At 35.0% G+C, this 22253-nt stretch overlaps 1 protein-coding gene across 1 annotated transcript in view; it reads right to left on the bottom strand.

Moving 5' to 3' along the window:
• Positions 1 to 466: 466 nt before the first annotated feature.
• Positions 467 to 22253, bottom strand: part of RSBN1L (round spermatid basic protein 1 like) — a 62861-nt gene continuing 41074 nt past the window's right edge. Inside the window, exons 4-8 of the mRNA XM_029233585.1 lie at positions 11553 to 11690; positions 9646 to 9788; positions 6540 to 6707; positions 1694 to 1802; positions 467 to 1602 (exon numbers count right to left, since the gene is read on the bottom strand). Of these exons, the coding sequence (XP_029089418.1) occupies positions 961 to 1602; positions 1694 to 1802; positions 6540 to 6707; positions 9646 to 9788; positions 11553 to 11690 (1200 nt within the window). The 3' untranslated portion in view covers positions 467 to 960. The remainder of the gene's footprint in view (positions 1603 to 1693; positions 1803 to 6539; positions 6708 to 9645; positions 9789 to 11552; positions 11691 to 22253) is intronic.

Raw genomic sequence — 22253 nt, 5'->3', positions numbered from 1 at the left:
CTTCTTATTCCATACACTACAAAGAAAATTCATGTTATAGGGCTATATAATCGGGTCACATAACTTCATTAGTTAAAGGGTTAAATATCACTAACAGACCTTGTTTCTCCCAACTTATAAAATTGATTCTATTACCTAAGCTGCTCTCTTAATGTTGAATATAAATATTTAAAAATGTATTCCAGGGAGCATAGGAAGTTTCACATATTCATCTTATTCAGCAATTTAAGAAGTTATGCAAAATATAACATATATATATATTCCCATACATACACACACACATATAAATATGCTTTCATAACTGAATCTTGGTTTTAAAAATGCTTGCACAGTGTGGGGAATTTAAATATTCACAAGATTTGAATACATACATTTGCACTCCATTAGCACTCTAAGTGGATATACCAGCAGAAACATAATAGATCAAATAAATGATTTAACTGAATTGTCAGTTTGGTGGGGTTTTTTTGCAGACCCAACAGAAAACATATTATTATGAACCTTTATTAAGTGGCTCACATTTCAGTATAAATCACACTAAAAAGGTTTTTTTAAAGCTATTTACACTACAGTGCTGACACATTTAAAATGAAGAAAAAATCGGTATAAATAAGCTCTATGGAAAAGCCTTAAATTGTCAAAAAAGAATTCTGGCTCATATTACAAAATATATATATATATATGTTAATGTCAGCTCTATTCTAAAACCTACAACTCCAACTCAAATGATCTTTTTAAAGACTCCTTTTGTTTAAACCTGCAATGTTTACAGTGCATCTGGCCCTAAGTGCTTTGATACTTCACAGTTATGGACAGGCACTGAGGAATGTTACAAAGCTACATAAACTATAATTTGTAACAGACTTGGGAGCAAGTTCTTGGCTTGCTTTCAGAATTCACGAATCTTTATTACATTATTAAGTTTAAGAAAAAAACCAATTTTAAATGGTATATACAAATTTAGCACAAAATGTTATCATCTTTTCTCTCTTGATTTGAATGTGTTGAACTATGTTGCCTTGTATCAACTAGACTTATGAGACTTCCAGGACACATTTCTTCCTTTAAATCTTTGTTGCTATTTTCAAATTTAGAGTCCACATCAATCTTAAATTCTGTAAATTGAACATGATCCAATTTTGCTTTAACATTCTTGCCATCCATATTATTTGGTGCTCCAGTCTTTTCAGGAATATAAACATTCACAGGTTCTTCCTTGATTCTTACAGTTGCAATAGGTTCATGTTTAATCTGCTGTAATTCATATTTAGAATGAAGTTTGTCTGAAAAAACAGAATCCAAGGAGGTTTTGCTTACAGCACAAATCATGTTGTCACTGTGAGGTCCAAGAACAGATGATGTGGAATCTCGTGATGTGCATGTTTCATGAGTAACTGTATTCTGAGCAGTGTCCTCCTCTGAGTGATATAACTTGAGACGAACATGCCATGCTAAACTGCATACAGCTGAAACTGTCTTGAACTGATGAACAACATTCCTTGGAATAAAATAAATGTCATTATCATACAGCTGAATCCTGGCATAGCGAATGCCTTCCCTCCTCAGTTGATTAAGTTTTGCATCATCAACCCACTGGACACACTATAAAATAAAACAAAACAAAACAAGAAATACCAATAAGTCTTTTCCACAATAAAAATTAAATTGAAGATAATAGTAGTTTAAAATATACCTGGGACAGTGGAGGTTCATGTAAATCTAACTGCATTCGTTGAACTACTTCTAAGAAATCTTCAGCATGAAAACAAATTACATCTTTGGTTATTCGGGGTTGATCAGGCCTAAAAAAGAACATGAAATAATGAAGAGTCTGCCATTAATGTTTCACTCTGCTAAGTCCTTATTAAATTCAAAGCAAAGAAAGTTTATGGTCAACACCAAAGTATTATCTTAGAAATGAACTGTAATTAGAAGACCACTTTACATATTTAAACAAAGGGATAACACCATGAGTTTCAACCTAAATATGGATACAAACAACTCATTTTATTATTTACACACACACACACACACACGTTTTGGTATAGCAGAGCAGAAACTTTATTCATTAATCAAGGAATGGAGAAGGGAGAGCTCATGCTCTAAAAACACCTTCTCCCTGAAGGGAGAAGATTAAGGGAATTTTAAGGGGTAGGAGGCAGACATATCATCAGGGCTCTTGCAAAGGGGTAGAGATTTCCAGGAGCAGCCTCACCTCATTTTATTATAGCTATGTGTAACCATATTTTGAAAAATTAAATTGACCTGAATTGGTTAATTATGCAAATCAAAAAACTAAGTGTTTAGTCTTAAAGTTAAGACTTTAACTTAAAGTCTTTAATTTGTTGTCAATACTTCAACAAATTAAGTGCTAAATTAAAGATACAATATAAAATTTAGAGGTAAATATAGGGGAAAGGGAATACATTCTTTTAATACAGACATATATAACTGCAATGATACCAAAAATCCCTAAATAACTCCTAAAAATTAAGAGACATTCAATAGAAAAGTACTTATAAAATAAACTGTTACCATCCTACTTGCTGAGGTTGAGTCTTTAAATATAATTCTAAAAAAAATCCCCAAATTCTTCAATTAATTAAGAATATACAAATACATGTTTATAAAAGATGCTCAAAAATGGAGTTTGGAATAAAATCCCAAGAAACATAAATACCAACCCCCCCCCAAATCATACCAAGGAAATCATAACCAAATTTTAAAAAAACAGTGATAAAGAGAAAATCTAAAACTCATGCATCACATTAATATACAGGGAAAGAGGGTAAGAATGATTGCAGGCTTCTCATCAGAAACAATGCAAGCCAGAAGAGAGCACACTATCTTTAAAGTATTGAAAGAAAAAGTCAGTCTAGAATTCTATATCCCCCAAAATATCCTTAAGAAAGTGTGAAATAAAAACATTTTCAGACAAACAAACACTGAGAGAATCTGTCACCAGAAGACCAGTATGACAAAGAATGTTAAAGAACTTCTTCAGGCTGAAGGAAAATGATATTTAGATGAAAACGTAGATCTATTCAAAGGAATGGAGGGTGCAAGTAATAGTAAATATGAAAGATATTTTATTCTCATCTTAAAAATCTCTTCAGAAATAATTCCTTAATGCCAAAGAAAGCAACATATTTGGGGGGATGGTTATAGCACACATAAAGCAAAATGTATTAATAATAATTAGCACAAAGGCCATAAATGGGAGCAGGGAGAGATGGCAGTATACTATTGAAAGTTCTTACACATTACATAGCAGGTATAATTTTATGTTTTTATAAGTTGGCATTATTTTTTCTTTTCATTTTGAAAATGTTTCAAAGTGTCTATTGCTAATATATAGAATTAAAATATATACAAGTGACTTTTCAATGTTGTCTTATCTTGTGACTTAGATAAATTATAATACTTCTTTTGTAGACTTAGAACTATCTCTATACACAATTATTTTGTCTTACTCTAAGACCCTGTAATTCCATTTCTATGTATTTACTGAAATGAAATGAAATTTTATGTGCACACAAAGGCTTGAAAGGGAATGTTCATAAGAGCTTTATTCATAAAAACCCCAAACTGGAAACAATTCAAATGTCTATCATCAGGTGAATGGATAAATCAGTTGTGATGTATCTATACAATGACATACCACTCAGCAACACGAAGGAATGAACTACTAATACACATAACAATATAGATGAGTATCAAAAACATTATGCTGAGTGAAAGAAGTCAGGCAACATAAGATTCTATTTAAATGAGATTCTAGACTAGGCAATACTAACCTATAAAGACAGAAAATAGATTTATAGATGTCTGGAGCTGGGGTAAGAATGGGGGGAGATTAACTGCCAAGGTATATGAAGGAAACAAAATATTCTATATTTTAGTCGTGGTAATGGTAACATGGCTGTATAAATTTGTCAAAACACATCAAACTGTACACTTATAACGAGTGTGTATTACTGAATACAAATTATACTTCCATAGTTGATTTTTCAGAAAACTGGATTTCAACCTGAAATACATAAATCTATGTGAATTCTATCTTCCTAATACTAAAAAGTGATATAAAATTCATCAACACTTCACAAGTCTATCTAGTTTAAGATTTCTTTGTAGTCTCTATCAATCCCAGTCCTTTATCTCAAATTGGTGTTAAGCCTGGCTCTAAGATAAAGTCAAGAATCTTGGACTTCCCTGGTGACACAGTGGTTAAGAATCTGCCTGCCAATGCAGGGGACACGGGTTCAAGCCATGGTCTGGGAAGATCCCACACGCCATGGAGCAATGAGCCCGTGCGCCACAACTACTGAGGCTGTGCTCTAGAGCCGGTGAGCCACAACTACTGAAGCCTGCACGCCTAGAGCCTGTGATCCACAACAAGGGAAGCCACTGCAATGAGAAGCCCACATGCCGCAATGAAGAGAAGCCCCCACTCAGGGCACCTAGAGAAAGCCTGTGTGCAGCAGCAAGACCCAACAGAGCCAAAAATAATAAATAAAAAAATTAATTAATTAATGAAAAAAAGAATCTAATACTCTAATGCCTAATGTCTCCTTGAGAAAAAGAGCAGAACTCAAAACACTAAGATAAGGAGAACACTAAGAGAAAGCACCAATTTCCTTAGTATAGCTTAATTTAACAACAAGGAATAACAATAAAGGGATCATAGACCACGTTTGCATCAGAGCCATGAAACCCTCTTAAAGCATCAACCAAATTATTTTCTTACCATCTTTAATACTAAGAGATTAAAGCAGCATTGGTATAGAAAGCAAACTGTATTTTACAATACTGAGAAAACTCAGAGCTAGCAACATCTCATTCCAAAATCTGTCTCAAATTAAATCTGGCCACCTAATATATTCATACTTTGGCAACAGTCTTTTTCACTGTGAAATTGTTAGCTTCAAGTGTTTTTTCATTCACTAACTATTCATAGGGAACTATGATGGACCTGTGAAGGACAGGACACAATCTCTAACATCAAATAACATATAAAGTGGAGAAGCAAGCATAAACCAACAATAATTTAAAGGAGCTTAAGAGAGATTTAAACAAAGTTAAGGCTAAGAAGCAAGAATATTTATCTCTGAAAAAAAATGTAACTATATGGCTAACTTTAACAAATACTATCTATAAATCAGAGTTCACCCTAAATAAATTTTGATGCCACTCTTAATCCTTTATACCAAACATTCAAGAAAAATCTCATTAATTTGAAACAGGGGGTTGTAATGATTTCCAAAGAGATAAATTTGCCTTTACTCTTTGACAAAATTAGTATTTTAAACCAGATTATGTTAGAAACTATATGGGAACAACTACAGATATTTGATAATTACCATTTAACTTAAACACAATTATAAATTATTATTATTGAATTATAAACTATTAATGTCATTTTCCTAAGGACCTCTTAGGGTTAGTTCAGTACTAGTTACTTTGTATATCTGAAATTGATAAAGCTTCATTTATGTTAAGAAAGAAGGTCAGTTTACAGTGGCCTCTCCATTCAGTATTAATTTATAAAATATTACGTTAAATTTTCCCTTTTGAACAAAGGGTCAATCTTGTATTCACAGCCCCTGAAAAAATTTCCTTGTACAGAAAATACAGGCAATATTTTTCACAACATCTTAGGAATCTATGCAATAATACTGACATTTTATACTTTCAGAATTAAAAAGTTTCTTTTTACTTAGAAAATTTTCTTACATACTTAGTATCTAATTCAACTGATTTAATAAGCAAAACAGCATATTCCATCTTAAGTTTCATACCCAAACAATACTCAACTTGAAAACAAAACCTAATTGAGCAAAGTTATCTTACAGTATAAATATAGCTTTGCTCTATGGGTTTTATCAATTTAATAAATGGAAATTTTTTTAACATATGGGATGACCACCTCTAAGTATATTATCCATTTTCATTAAGAAAATTATCCATTTTTCTAATCTATCAAAAGAGTCAGTGAAACTTACAAGCAAAGCCAGAAAAAATTAATATAGTAAGGTAAACAAACACTTAGTAGATACCAAACCTTAGAAAGATAGCAAGTTAAAACAGCATCAAGAAAAAACACAAGAATCTGGAGTCAGTTCTGAAATCAGACTCAGCTCTACCACTTGTTAACTATATGACTATGACAACATTACTTGATAGTCCAGAGCCTCAGTCTCCCTTTTGTGCAATAAATACGGGCCTAAAAGTAGAGAAAATTAACTGAACATTTGTAAATGGGCATACAATAAGCACCAAGTGAACCTTAGGTTTTCCATTACCTTAGGTAAGACAACTGTTTTCAACTCTAGTCACGTAGGAAATGAAACTACTTCAGTCAAGCCCAAAAGATAAAATCTAGATTCTAGTAAGTGAAAATCTTCTTTAGTACAATTATACAACTAGGATATCCAAATACAGGGGAAAATGAAACTTTTTCCCCCACAGTAAGAAGAATTACTGAAAAACTTCCCAAGAAAAATTTTAGAAGCCATTAAATAGCAGTAGTTAATATATACCACTCTCCACAGTGCACAGCCTTCAACACTCCAACAGCAGCTGTAGTCTGTCGTTCAAAACCTTGTCCTATATGATCTGCATGAGCTCTTGTTCTGTCTTCAAAGAGCATCTCACGAGGCTCACTAGTTCGAGGTAGGTACTGCAGGTTTTTTATCTCATTGGTAGTTCTGTTGAAACAAAATTATATATATATAGAGACAGAGAGAGGCAGGCTTATGCATATTAAGGCTTAATTGCCTTCAAACATTTGTACTGATGTATTGACAGGTTTAACTTTTTAAACGCATTAATAGTTACAGAACACCTACTCTGTGTCAGGCACTATCTAAGCACTGGAGCTACTGAACAAGACAGTAGTGAATAAGACAGACAAGTTCCTTACTCTCGTAGGAGTTTATATTCTAGTGAGAGAAAGACCAAAAAATAAACAGCAAGAAAACACTAGGCAATAAGTGCTTCCATAAAACATGCACGGTTTATTGGAGGTAAGGGGAAAAAAACACTTTAGCTCCACCCTGGAGGACAGACATCTCCCACTGGGCCTCTCCTCCACTGCTCACCTTCTAGAATCCATATGCATACAGAAGGTGCTGCCTACTTGGCCTCACTCACTGCAGAAACCCTCTCCAATTTTGCTGCAGAAGGGGAACTGGGTGAGAAGAATTTATTTTGGGAGTCATCATCTTATTTATCTCCCTGTATGATTTTTCTGTTGCTTCCAGAGACAAATCAGGATTGCCCCCATTATTTTTTCGTCTCATCCTAGTCTACCCCTAGGGTCACTCTTCCTTTTTGGTTCTCTAACTTCCCACCCTCAAACTTTACTACTTTACTACTCTTTGTGCACTCTTGTCTTACAGTTTTATATAAACTTTCACACAGACACACACACAATGCTTTAACATACTTTTTTGCTGTTTGTGATTAATGTTTTACAGGTATTAGAAATCTAGATGATGATGTTGCTTTCTGTGGAAAGCTAACAGGCTTTCAAACCAAGTCTCGCCTCATTATACCACATTCTAATGAATTAAGACCTTATTAAAGCATTTGGCACAGTGCCTAGGGCACTGTTGTCATTAGTTGGTCAGACTATAACGTGATGTGAAATGACCATATATACCATGGATTGTAATCCCTGAGGATTACAAGTTCCTCAAGGGGCTGGTGAACTCCCTTAAATTACATGTAAAAGTTTGTATATATCTGCATTATTCTAGGGAGAGTCTTTCAGATTCTTAAAATGATTTGTAAATCCAAATTAAGAATCACTGAGATACACACCAAGTTTACCATTTACTACCAGCTTAAAATTTAACTTGTAAAAATTTCATTGAACCAAAATTTATTTATTAAACAGACACTCTGTTTAGGTGCTAGAGACACATTAGTAACAAGCACAACATTGTCCCTGCTCTCATATAACCTACATTTTACTCTATGACCATTTCTCCCTGTTCTGTTTTTTCTTCTTAAATTTATAACCAGTGAGACCATCTTTAGACATCTAAAAAAAGGATTATCTCCCCCAGGATCACCCACTCCATTCCCATCAATGTTACGCTAGTGTACATTCTTCTACACTTTTCTCTGTGCTTACATAAATATACTCTTATACATGTTTTTTTAATTTCTTTTCATAAAAATAGAATCATACTGGACATATACTCTACATTTTGCTCTTTTCAAGTACCATGGATATCCAGCTCAACAGACAAAATTTCATATTATGAAATTAACTATTTCACCACATTCTTCAACCGTTCTCCTGTTAATGGACATTCAGACCATTTTAAAAATTTATCTCAATATAATAAATGCTGCAATTAACATTCTTATACATTTACCTTTAGTGCTTTTATTTCTTGGGACAAATTCCCAAAAGTAGGGGTCCTGGTTCAAGGAGTATACATATGTTAAACTTTATGAGCTATTTTAGATTACTTCTAAAAAATGATTACGGAAGCTCACCCATAGACCAATAATATATATTACCCTGTTTCCTCAGGTACCTACCAGCCTGTAATATACTCGCTCTGTTAATAATTTTTGCCAATGTAACAGGTAAAAATAATATCTCATAATTCTTTTAATATATATTTAATATACAATCGACTACCTGGGGCCTATTTTTCTATTGGGTTGTTCTACATTTTTCTTCTCAATTTAGAAATGCTCTTTGTATATTAACTTTGGTCTGTCACATGTTACAAATGCCAGTCTATCATAGTTTTGAACTTTGTTGTTGATGTCTTTTCTCTCACAAATAGTATTATCTTTGTATCTTTTAATATTTGCTTAGGAAGATCTCTCCTAAGCTTAAGCATTTTATTCTAATATTTTTATTTTTTACTTATTATGTCCAAATCCCTTACTTCTTATATAACACTGGGGTTATGGCTTTGTTTTCCTCCAAATGGACTCTCATTTATGCCAGCATTATTCATTAAATAAATTTTTCTTTTCCCACTTAACTCATTATTAAGTTCCCAATATACTTTGATCTGTTTGTGTACTCTATCCTATTCCAATGATCTTTTTGAGCTTCATAGTACTTTTTAATATTGAGTAAGACAAGGTCCCCCTCATACTTACCTTCTTTTTCACAGCTTTCTAGACTGACTTCACTTATTCTTCCTTATGAACTTTAAAATTATTTTATCCAGTGCTGGAAGTGTGAGTCTATTTGTAATGCTAAAAATTCCAAAGGACTATCATTTTTGTCCAATCCAGAACACAGATCTAAACATTTGTTTAGATCTTATTCTATATCTTTCATAAGATGTTTCAGTTTTCTTAAAATGAATATTATTTAAATTTATTTCTGAATATTCATTAAATTTATTCCAAAACAGTTTATGTCTCTGTTGTGAATGATATTTTTTCCATTCCTAGTTACAATTTATTGTCATCTGCCTACCTTTTTCATGTTTTATTTATATTTGATACTTATAAGAAATTATATCAGCATGTGTAACCATTTTTGAACTTACATTTCAATTACACTCTAAATTTTCCCTTCCTTCTTCCTCCAAATTTCAACAATATACACATACCAATGTACAAATACCCATCCCCAGCAAAAAACATTTATATCCAACATACCTTTTCCTTTTGAAAGGTGACTTTGGCATATCGGCCACAGGGATCATTTGTTCTCCCGGGCGTACCCACATGATGGGACCATCATCACTATCTTTTCGACTCTCTAATTTTAGACTAGATAGTGTCCCCCATGGCAGTGTACACTAGAGGCAAATAATTACAGAGAAATTAATTATTTTTAAAATGTATCTTCAAATATACATTAAAGACTATTGTCCTCTTGACAAAATTTCATATATACATTTGAAATACATACCTATTTTAAATATATTCATATATATTCATAAATTTTCCTTCATAATATTCTATTTCAAACATAACAAGAGAGTAATTATTCTTGGATGGTTTCCCCCACTTCCCCAACCCTGCGAGAGGTATGATTCACTGTATTTATCATTTATTACTCTTCCTTCTCCCAAATATATGGGTCATATGATGTTAATTAGTTGGCAAAATAAGTGTCTTCCATGAGAATCTATAAAAATGAACAACTGAGTTTAAAAAATGGATACCTCAAAAAAAAAGAGGGTGGGCCTTCCCTGGTGGCACAGTGGTTGAGAGTCCGCCTGCCGATGCAGGGGACATGGGTTCAAGGCCACAACAGTGAGAGGCCCGCATACCGCAAAAAAAAAAAAAAAAGGGGGGGGGGAGGGGGGATATACCTCTGATTAGTTATAATCAAAACCTAACAAAACAAAAAGGAAAACTAAACCAAAATCAAAATTTATTTCTGTGTAGTAGTTTCTTGAAAAGGTTGCTGGTCTAAAAGCAGGAATTAACATCTTTGAAAAGAAAAGAGAAATGACCAAGGGCCACTATCCATGGAATGGTGACAAAATGAGTATTTTTTTAAAAACCATACCCCCTTTCCAAAAAGGGGAGCTTGTCAAATTAAATTTCTCCAGAAAGAATGCATTTAGCTCATTTGCTTTTAAAATTAAAATCTGAAACATAAATATTTAAATGATGGTGTTTTTAAAATAGCACTCAAAATAAGTGCAACCAAATTCCATGTCACTAGTTGGGTGAAACAGACAAGGAACCAAAGGTTCAAAAGGAACAAAAAAGGAAATAAAAGGGGAATGGAGTAGGGTGAAAAAGAAAAGGAAGAAAAAGATATATATACACATATAGACTAGAAAATTAAGTATGCAGAAGTGAAAAAAGAAGAGATGTTTAACAGATTATGTGGCAAATACTAGAGACAAACTGATCTTGTCACATTTTTAGCTTTGAATTACTGATTAAATAACTGACCTAACTACACAGATCAGAGATTTTTCTCTCAATAGGATAGCCGCAGCCACCCATAAGAAGAAATATTTTCTGGAATGCAGAGACTGTTGGGGGAAAAAAAAAACCAGAACAGAATCTGGCTAAAAATCATTTAAAGGGGCCTTAAAGCTGCATAGTTTAAATACCTTATTTTATGGATGAGGAAACTGAAGCCTAGAAAGTTTAAACGGCTTGCCCAACCCAGGTAGGATCTCGCAAGATTGAAATAGTTATACAACTTCCCAGGCCAGTTTTCCACAAACCCAAACTGCCATTCCCTTGTCCTGAACGCTTTAATTTAGTAGACATCCTTTCTGTACCTCTTAAATCCTCTGGCACTCAGTTTATAAAAAGCTGATAAACGGATGGAACTTATTTTCCTAAAGTGGCAGCTACAGGCAAGTGTTATTTTCTGTTCCACCACTTAGCTTTGCCATTAAAATCAGTACCTGAGAAGTCACACACACAACACTACACAAGAATTACTTCTACTTTGTCATCTCTTCCTTTCCTTCCTTATAATTCAAATGAAATCAAAGTTTTTATAATTCTGAAACAGCCATGATCTGTTATCACTAATAGCATGAAAGTAACTCCCACAACTTAGACTGCTTGATATTGTTTTCTCTTACTTTTAAAAATGGTGAATCTTCCAACATGTCAAGGAACTCAGGGAAGTAATCTCCCACTTCTTCATCTACTGCTCCCACCAAGCTGATCTGTCGCATTGGGCCAGCTCTATAAGTACCGTGAGAATACGTTCTTTTTACCTGAAGGATATGGAGTTAATTAAGTTAAACATAAGATAATGCCTGTTATCACTGGATAACACTAAATTATGTTGTCTGAAAATATTAGAACATAATGTGTGGCAAGCAAAACAACAAAAAAAAGCCTTTCACAAACAGTAAAAAAAATAAGGCACTTAAAAAAAAAGAAAAAAGAAAAGATCGGCACAAAATCAAGCTATTTTACCTTCTCTAGCTATTCCTACACACTGCTTATGAAAATACAGTTGAGATAAACAGCGTAATTCCAGACAACTAACTATAATTTCTCCTTATAACAGAGCAGTTTATTATTTGATCTACAGTGCCACTGAAATTATATTCAGAAGTTCCTGTACCTATATTTTCCTAAATGGTTCATATCTTTTTGTCAGAATTTTCAAAAGTAGACCCTCTGAAAACGTTGCATTTAACCATCACCAGTAGTTTGTATGTCCAAAAGGCCACCGGGAATGATCTTAGCATGTTAACTAGGATCCAGTTTACATTTTTCTGATGAAAATCTACTAGAGCTTGAGAACCAAAAGTCCTAGGTCCCAAATCTGTCTACCTTTGCTATCTACCAGCTATGTGACCTCCAGAAATCACTTAAATTCCTTGAGTTTGAGTTTCCTTAACCGGAAAGATTTACCTCAGATTGCTAAAGAAAACAGTAATTGTACAGTGTGAGCAAATGGGTATCATTTGAATATCAACCAAAATAAAACAACCTATATATACCTCAAGGATCACTGGTACCTAAGTTTTCAAAAACACATTTAAATCTTGCAAAGAAACCTCATATACTAACAGTAGTAAACAAGAGTATTTTTAAAGCAAAACAACTTCTTTTCATAAACAAACTTCAAGCAAAATCCTAATTATTTTTTTCTCTGGATCAGCCTTTATGGCCACTAACTGTAGGGAAATTACATTGTCTCAGTTTGCCTGGGTCTATTCCAGTTTTAAAATGGAAAGTCCCGTACCAGGCAAACCCAGATGGATGAGCTTTCATCACATCAGGGACACAGACTCTAAAATATTTTCATATCACAAGGTGAATTCCCACAATTGCAGCTGATATAGATAGTATTCTGTATCAATGTATTTAAGCCCCCACCCACAACAAAAACATGACAATAAAAGTTCTATCGTAACAGAACATTTGAGAATTTTATTTTTTAGCATAATAAGCAAAACAGCATAACAATGATACATTAATTCCTTAATAAATTTACCAGAATTACAAGGTTAAGTTTTCATGCACTATCACAAATTCACTTCTCAGAACCATAAAACCTTGCTCCAATACCCAAGTTACAAAAAAAAGTTGGGGTCTGTGTCCCCATTTTGTACTCATGATCTGACCTTTTTCTTCTCTCCCAAAAGTTCCTAGCATCTCCAGTACTGAGAGAGCTAAAAGTTAAAATCTGACTCTACAACAATATTTAGGCTTCAGATGTTTAGATATACTAAGAGTACTACAACAGGAAAATTAGTCATCACTATGCACTTCTGTAATGCAGTCTAACAAAGCTAAAAATATCAAGTTGAAATTTAGCAAATTTATAAGAACTGATATCAATTCTGTTGCGTGACTCTGAGCTTGTGGCTTCAGTTTTGGATCTGCAAATGGTCATATGTGTTTTTGAGAGAAGACCATTCAGTGAAATCAAACACCTTCTATTGTAAAACACAAATTTACAAGTGCTTTGAAATATTCATTTGACTTACAAATCACATTAGGTAATATTTCCACTTCACACAAATAAGTAAATTTTCTGTGCCTCAATCTTCTCTGTCTTGTTTAAACTTAGATGACTCATCTAAATCGTTAACTAGTTGTAACAAAGCCAGAATCAAGAAAGTCTTTGCCATCCAGCTGGTTCATTCTACTACATCAACTAAATAATTTGGGCAGTGACTCAATTATCAACATCAACAAGGATCAGCTGAATAATTTGGACAGTGACTCAATTATCAACTAAATAATCAGGGCAGGGAGGAATGTTCAGGGAGGGAATCCTTCCAAAGTACTAAGCACAACTGAATTTATGAGCTCTCGCAAAGAAATGGGTACTTTAAACATACTTTTAAAGCAAAAGGCAAACACATATATGGTCTACTGGACTCTTTTTTTCCAAGGGAGTATGTGCAAGAACTAAATACATGCATACAAAAGATACATCAATAAAGAAAGAATGCTCTTTAATATGAATGTTAGGATTTAAGAGTCAGAGACAATCTACTCTGAGGAAATGTAAAGTCTGAAATTATAACAGTTTATTTAATAGGCAAAAACATGAAATAACTCATTTCTCAAATAACTGAAATAGATTTTGGAGTTCTACATAGTGGTTGCCATGCAATTCAAATAACTACTTCCATTCTAAAAAAAAAACAAACAAAAACCCTACTATAACAGTATTTAACTATAGAGAAGGGATAAATACAATTAATAATCAAAAAAACAGAACTAGTAGGACTTCCCTGGTGGCGCAGTGGTTAAGACTGCTCGCTCCCAATGCAGGGGGCCTGGGTTCGATCCCTGGTCAGGGAACTAGATCCCACATGCATGCCACAACTAAGAGTTTGCATGCCACAACTAAGGAGCCCGCCTGCTGCAACTAAGGAGGAGGCGAACCGCAACTAAGGAGCCCTCAAGCCACAACTAAAGGAGCCTGCGTGCCACAGCTAAGACCCGACACAACCAAATAAATAAATATTAAAAAAAAAAAACCGGAACTAGTTATTAACAAGTTTAACATTCAGCCCTCTTAGAGTAAAATTTCTGTGTTTAAATGTTAAGTAAAAACATGTATCATTTAGTAACAGAAAAAATAAGTAAAGCTTCTTGGGTGGTAATATTAAAGACAAATGACTTATAACTTAAGTACTTAACTAACTTTGATTTAACCAGATGTTGCTGTTTTAGGTTGGAATGATCATTTCACTGATTGAAGAGAACATTACTGACCTAGCCATATCATTTCATTCAAATTACTCCTTTACATTAATTTCCAAGTTTACAAATGTTGTTCTTCGTTTACAAGTAAAATAAAATAAAACACGTCTAAATATTAGAAATTTTAACACAATAGACTAAATTAAAACAAATTTGACTTTTCCTCCTCTCCTATGTCTATTTTGAGGCTACCTAAAAGGAGGCTATATCTTTTGATGATTTTTTTAAAGTATACCCTATTAAAATTCATAAATATTTCAAAGGATATTTGGGAGAAACTGAATTTTAAAGAGTAAAGTAATACAGACTCTATTTGTTGGATTATAACCTTAAATATGGTATTTGAATCTTCATAGTTCTGGTCACCTCATGGCAAAATACATATATACTATATGTAAATTCACTTAAACACATAATTTGCTATAATAAAATAAAAGCACAATTCTCTCCCCTTTTCACCAAAATGTGCTACAACTGTAAAGTACATTCTGTTTGTCCACTATTAAAACCACAGATAGGGAATTCCCTGGCGGTCCAGTGATTAGGACTCCACGCTCTTTCACTGGCAAGGGCCCGGGTTCAATCCCTGGCCGGGAAACTAAGATCTCACAAGCCACGCAGTGCAGGAAAAAAAAAACCAAAAAACCCACAACACAGATATATTCCACTAAGTATGGTCTCTATATAAATTACATATACTTAGCTATCAGGTTTAAAACAAAACAGCAATTTTCTTCTAAGACATTCATTCTTCAAATATTAAAGATAAGAATCTGATGACTCAATAGGATGGATATAAATAAATTTAAAACTAAATTTTAAAAATTAAATTAGGGCTTCCCTGGTGGCGCAGTGGTTGAGGGTCCGCCTGCCGATGCAGGGGACACGGGTTCGTGCCCCGGTCCGGGAGGATCCCACGTGCCGCGGAGCGGCTGGGCCCGTGGGCCGTGGCTGCTGGGCCTGTGCGTCCGGAGCCTGTGCTCCACAACGGAAGAGGCCACAGCAGTGAGAGGCCCGCGTACCGCAAAAAAAAAAAAAAAAAAAAAAATTAAATTAATCAAAATCTTAGCTTGTGAAAGTAATCTGAATTTTAAAATACAGTATAACTCAATTAAAAAACAGGCAGACCTGAATAGACACTTTTCCAAAGAAGACATACAGATGGCCAACAGGCACATGAAAAGATGCTCAACATCACTAATCATCAGGGAAATGCAAATCAAAACCACAATGAAATATCACCTCACACCCGTTAAAATGGCTATCATCAAAAAGATCAAAAATAACAAATGTTGGAAAGGATGTGAAGGGAACCCCTGTACACTGTTGATGGGAATGTAAATTGGTACAGCCGCTATGGAGAACAGTATGGAGTTTCCTCAAAAAACTAAAAACAGGGCTTCCCAGGTGGCGCAGCGGTTGGGAGTCTGCCTGCCGATGCAGGGGACACGGGTTCGTTCCCCAGTCTGGGAGGATCCCATGTGCCGCGGAGCCGCTGGACCCGTGAGCCACGGCCGCTGGGCCTGCGCGTCCGGAGCCTGTGCTCCTCAGCGGGAGAGGCCGCAGCGGTGAGAGGCCCGCGTACTGCAAAAAACAACAACAACAACAAAAAACAAACAACAAAAAAACTAAAAACAGAACTACCATACAATCCAGCAATTTCACTCCTAGGTATATATCTGAAGAAAATGAAAACACTAATTCAAAAAGATATATGCACCCCAATGTTCATAGCAGCATTATTTACAATGGCCAAGATATAAAAGCAATCCAAGTGTCCAACAACAGATGAATGGATAACAAAGATGTGGTACAGGGCTTCCCTGGTGGCGCAGCGGTTGAGAGTCTGCCTGCCAATGCAGGGGACATGGGTTCGAGCCCTGGTCTGGGAAGATCCCATGTGCCGCGGAGCAACTGGGCCCATGAGCCACAACTACTGAGCCTGCGTGTCTGGAGCCTATGCTCCACAACAAGAGAGGCCATGATAGTGAGAGGCCCATGCACCGCGATGAAGAGTGGCCCCCACTTGCCACACTGGAGAAAGCCCTCATGCAGAAATTAAGACCCAACACAGCCAAAAGTAAATAAATAAAATTAAAAAAAAAAACAAAAAAAAAACAGGACCAGGACTGAACAAAATAAAAAAGGACCTATACTATACAAGTAATCATTAGGGATTAGAAAAATGGCCATAAATTCACATATTGAGGAGATTAAACAATTAATGAATATTATGTAAAAGCAGAAGACAACAGATTCACAGGATGAGTTTAAAAAAAAAAAAAAGATGTGGTATATACATACAATGGAATACTATTTAGCCATAAAAAAGAATGAAATTTTGCTATTTGCAACAACATGGATGGACCTGGAGAATATTATGCTAAGTGAAATAAGTCAGACAAAGAAAGATTAATACTGTGTATTATTACTTATATATGGAATCTAAAAAGTAAAATGAATGAATATAACAAAAGAGAAACAGACTCACAGATATAGAAAAAAACTAGTGGTTACCTGTACGGAGGGGGAGGGGGAATGGGGGAGGAGGGAGGAGCAAGACAGGGGCAGGGAGTTAAGAAGTACAAACTACTATGTATAAAATAAATAAGGTACAAGGATATAATGTACAGCACAGGGAATATAGCCAATATTTTTTAACAACTTTATATGGAGTATAATCTATAAAAATCCTGACCTTGTCACCTAAAACTAATATATTATAAATCAACTATCCCCGAATTAAAATAAACAAACACACTGTAATGTAACTTTTAATTACATACCATTTAATACAACTTTCTAGATTAATAACCCAATACCTGAAACATATACTAAATCAGTTTGAACCATTAATTTAATGTTTCAAAAATGGAAAACTACACATAACAATGTATTCAAATTCAAAAAGTATATACTTCTTGATGAACCATATAGATACATCTTAAGTTGGTAAAAAAAATTATAAGAATATAATCCACACACTTTTCACAAAAAAGTAAATAGTACACCTTTTATTATGCGATACCTATTATATGGCAATATTATATAGCAAATAATCCAGTTTCCTCTATTACATGGAATAAAAGTAAATCTATAATAATCATAAGGAAAAAAGCCTCAATTCTCCAAAAATAATCTATCCAACAATTACAACTCAAAAGCAGTGGGATGGGAGAAGGAAACAGATAAGAGTTGAAAGAATCTCTAAATAGTCAAAATTACTGTCACAAAGGCCATGATTCACAGAAGGATACTCTTCTTACATATATGTTTCTACACTAGGCATAATTCTAACTAACATCTAAAATCATAAAGGATAAGAAACCACAAGTTTAGAAGAGAAAGGAGGGGCAAGAGGTAAGCACAGCTGCAGCTCCCCTAGGTCATCAATATTATAATATCATAATGACAAGCCTAGACTGAAAATAAAAGAGATAAGTTATGTTGTATATGCTCAGGAAAAGGATAAATCTTGGTCCTTACAACTGTATGCTTCCATTATCTAGAAAAACCACTAATCTGGAAAATCTCACATCCTGATGACGCTTGACATGAAATTACTGTATTTGCTTCAGTAAACATTCATCATACTATCAGTTTTCTGATGCAGTTAAAAAATTAAATTGGAAATACCAAAAAATGTCACTGCTTTAAAACATGCCCTATATGCTTCCTAAAACGGAAATGTAGAGTTACAAAGAGGACACATATTGTTCCTCCCAATTTAGGTATACTTCTCAAAAAACACAATAAAAGACAGAAATGATACTTATTCATATATTTGCAAAAGCTGTTGACAGATGTAACATTTTTAATCTAAACCTCCCCTGGAGTCTCCCTACCCAGCAAAAACCCTACCACCACCATGACTGTATTTTCACATTTCCCTTCATTTAGGGGGGGTGGGGGAGACTGGAGAGCAGGAAATAAAAGACTTCTTGAACCCTCTGCCAGTAAGTGTCAATAACAAAATCTCAGAAGCTTTGGTTAATGGGAAAAGAACTGTTACATCACGTTTAAACTAAACCCTATTCATTTTTCTTTACGTAAATAATCTTTAAAAAACAAAAACACAACCTTATGATTCTGAGTTTGGCTTGCTACAAAGAAAAAAGTAGCCTTTATGACAGGAAATACATTGCCAAAAGTAAATCTGTAAGTCTCAATACTGCTTTCTCTTATTTTACTTGTAAAAACTGCTGCAACAAGGGAAGCGAATATGGACACATGTAATTCAAAAAACCATGAGGCATGACTCACTTGAAATAATGCTGTTTCCCAAAATGTATTCCCTGATATGTCAGTCCCTGAAGAGAGGATTCTATAGTCCAGTAAGTTTGGAAAACTCTTCCTGTTTGAGAGGTTCACCACACACTATTAAAGGCTAGGTTCTGAGAAGTCTCACAGTAAACAAACATAACTTATTTGGCCCAGTATTAGACAAACTATTTTGACTTCAAAACCTGTTTTTCTTATTTACTTGTTTTCTTTTAGTGTACCTATAACATCCCAAGATAGTAAAAATTCCACAGAATACGTTATAAATACTTTATACTTTATACAGTATAGTTATCCATAATAAATATAGAAGATATTATAGATGCTTCTAGCTAGTATCATCATTAATCCAAAGAAAACACAAAAACAGGACAGTTATTACAGCAAAAAATTGAGGGGGTGAGGACAGAAGAGGCTATTGGTTCAATTCTGGTGAGCTTTTTGGGGGGGAGGGCAAGAGGAAAGAAGGGAGTCTCGTATTTTAAAAAACAAGACCAGCTCACCACATTCCTACTGAGGCAATCTGAACATCTAACAAAAATATGTGTGCCACAAGGGGGAGCCATTCCCCATCACATCTGGCATATCCTTTCAAATTAAAACATATAACAAGAAATAACATATAATCAACATTTCAAAAATATTCATGTAACTATAACTAAAATAAGGAAAAAGTCTCTCAATTAGAACATCTGGTACCTGCCATAACAGATCAGTTCAAAAGCATTCAAGGAGGACATGACAAGCACAACTGGTCAAAATGAAAATTCAGTACAAAGGCTGGCAGTGGTCAAAGATGGTATGTCAAATCATCTTTACTGGCCTAGCATGGTGAATGACCCATGAATTCAGTAAATGTTAGTTCTCTCCCCTCATTTTGCAGAGAGGCAAGGCTAACAGATCCGACCAGATTTAATAACTGTTTCACTATTAAAATATTAGCCATTTAATTATGAGTTAACACTTGACATAAGTTATTTGCTACAAGCAACTCAGAACCAGGCTAAAATAAAAAATAAGATTTAGAGTTTGCGGGAGGGAAAAGGGTGATTAGAAGATAATTGCCCCAGTTTTCATATTCTCACAGTTCTTACTACAGAGTTTGGAGTGCATGCTGATTAAATATTGTATGGCAAGACAGAAATCTCAATTGTTTCTTGACAGATAAAACTCCTGTCTTACTTGCCTTTCTGTTTCCCTACCATCAAAGGCACAGGAGAACGATCAATGTCCAAATGAGTATTTGAAGAAAATACAGATGGTAGAAAAACTAAGACAGATGTGGATGAGTTCAAATGGCTAAAAACTCTTCCCAAGCATGTATGCTCACTTCTGAGCAATGTTACTCTGTCACTCCTATCATCAAGAAGTGAATCTGGGTTTGGCCTCATGACTTCCTTTGGCCAATGGGACATCAGCAAACACAAAACAAGCAGAGGCTTGCCCCCTCTTTCTGCTCTATTTACCCTGCAACTATCAACATGTGTACAAGCCCAGGCTAACCTGCTAAATGATGAGAAAAATGTGATTATCGCCCCAATCGACATTGCACCAAACCGCCAGACAAATAAGCAAGGTCTCCTAAGACCAACTGACCAGCAAACCATCAGACATGGTTGAGGCCATGCCGCCCCCAGCTGAGCTGACAAAGACTGTCCAGAGAGTCCAACAGATTGTGAGAAAAATCTTTAAGCCACTTAGTTTTGAGGGTTTCGGTTTGATTTGCAGCAAAATAACTGATATAGATAGGTTACAAACTTTCTACAAAAATCCATTTCTATTCTCAAATAGAATTTTATTTCATACAGTTTGATTGATATTATACCACTAACATCAGAAAAATGACATGACCTATAAGACAATATATAATTCTACCATGTCTTCAGATTCTTCAGGCAATCGGCAGGGATATAGATGAAGACGAAATATAGAATTATGCAAGTAAAAAGAATTCCAAAATCAAAGAACAGGATGTCTTGATCCTTTTGTCAGTATTGTGTGTGTGCATGTGCACGTGCATGTGTGTTTACATATATATACCCATACACACAAAAAAAAATCTCAAGTTAACATGTTTCAAGGATAAAGGCTAAACAAATGCAAAAATGAATTTCTGTGACAACTACAGAGTATTATCACAAAGAAAAGCATTATCACTATAAAGATCATAGAAACACCTACATCTTACCTATACTGTCCTCTTTTAGTTTCTACAGAATTTAGGGCAAATTCTTTTCGCTGCTCTGGTTTTAATTAAACAAACAACCAAACAAAACTGGTCTGCAGAAAACAACTTCCTCAGTCTTCTAAGCTCTTAAAAAAACAAGCAAAGTAAAAATCCAGTTTGGGGAAACATCAAATGACCAGTTCAGGAAAGCTTTTTGCTAGATACTCCTCTTCATACCATAGGAGTGGCTGGATCTGGAGGATACTGAGGTAAAGGCACATGGACCGTGCACAGGCAGCTTCCTGCCATGAAATCTAAAGCTGCAGAACTAAAAGCAGTCCTTTGGCTTCCCTGGTGGCACAGTGGTTAAGAATCCAGCTGCCAATGCAGGGGACAGGGTTCGAGCCCTGGTCCGGGAAGATCCCACATGCCGCAGAGCAGCTAAGCCCATGCACCACAACTACTGAGTCTGCGCTCTAGAGCCCGCGAGCCACAACTACTGAGCCCGTGTGCCACAAAGACTGAAACCCGCACGTCTAGAGCCCATGCTCCACAACAAGAAGCCACCGCAATGAGAAAGCCCGTGCACCACAACAAAGAGTAGTCCCCGCTCACCACAACTAGGGAGCAGCAGCGAAGACCCAACACAGCCTAATTAATTAATTATTTAAAAGCAGTCCTTGCAGATCACATAGATAGGGGGCCAGAGCCACAACTGGTAACAAAGAGGATGCATCTGCCTAGAGTTTCCTCTGTGCCATACGTATTATCCAAGAACCCTAAGAGGTAATGGCAACCAGGGTAGGTGGCACTTCAAGGACTTGAGACCCACAACCTAGCCACACACTGGCATGATTAACAAGTCCCAACATCACGTTGTATTTAATAAAAGGAAGCATGGTTTTCATGTTGTACATACTGCACAAATTAGGATGAAAATTATCATTTAATAAAAAATTAGTAATTCCTAACCTTAAAAGCTATCTGAAAAGCAAATGTAAGTATTGTGACGTTTAAAAGATGATGGAAATAACTTGCATAGTATGGCAGCAGAAAGTTTATGATACAGTGGAAACAAATCACATTGGAAGTCAAGAGGCCTACCATAAAACCTAGCACTTAGCAGACATAATAAATGAAAAACAAATGAATG

Source organism: Monodon monoceros, unplaced genomic scaffold, assembly GCF_005190385.1.
Source record: "Monodon monoceros isolate NGI ecotype Baffin Bay Population unplaced genomic scaffold, NGI_Narwhal_1 Super_Scaffold_2, whole genome shotgun sequence".
Classification (NCBI taxonomy): Eukaryota; Metazoa; Chordata; class Mammalia; order Artiodactyla; family Monodontidae; genus Monodon; species Monodon monoceros.
The sequence above is the reverse complement of the archived record's forward strand: the minus strand, read 5'-3'. Positions and strand labels throughout refer to the sequence as shown.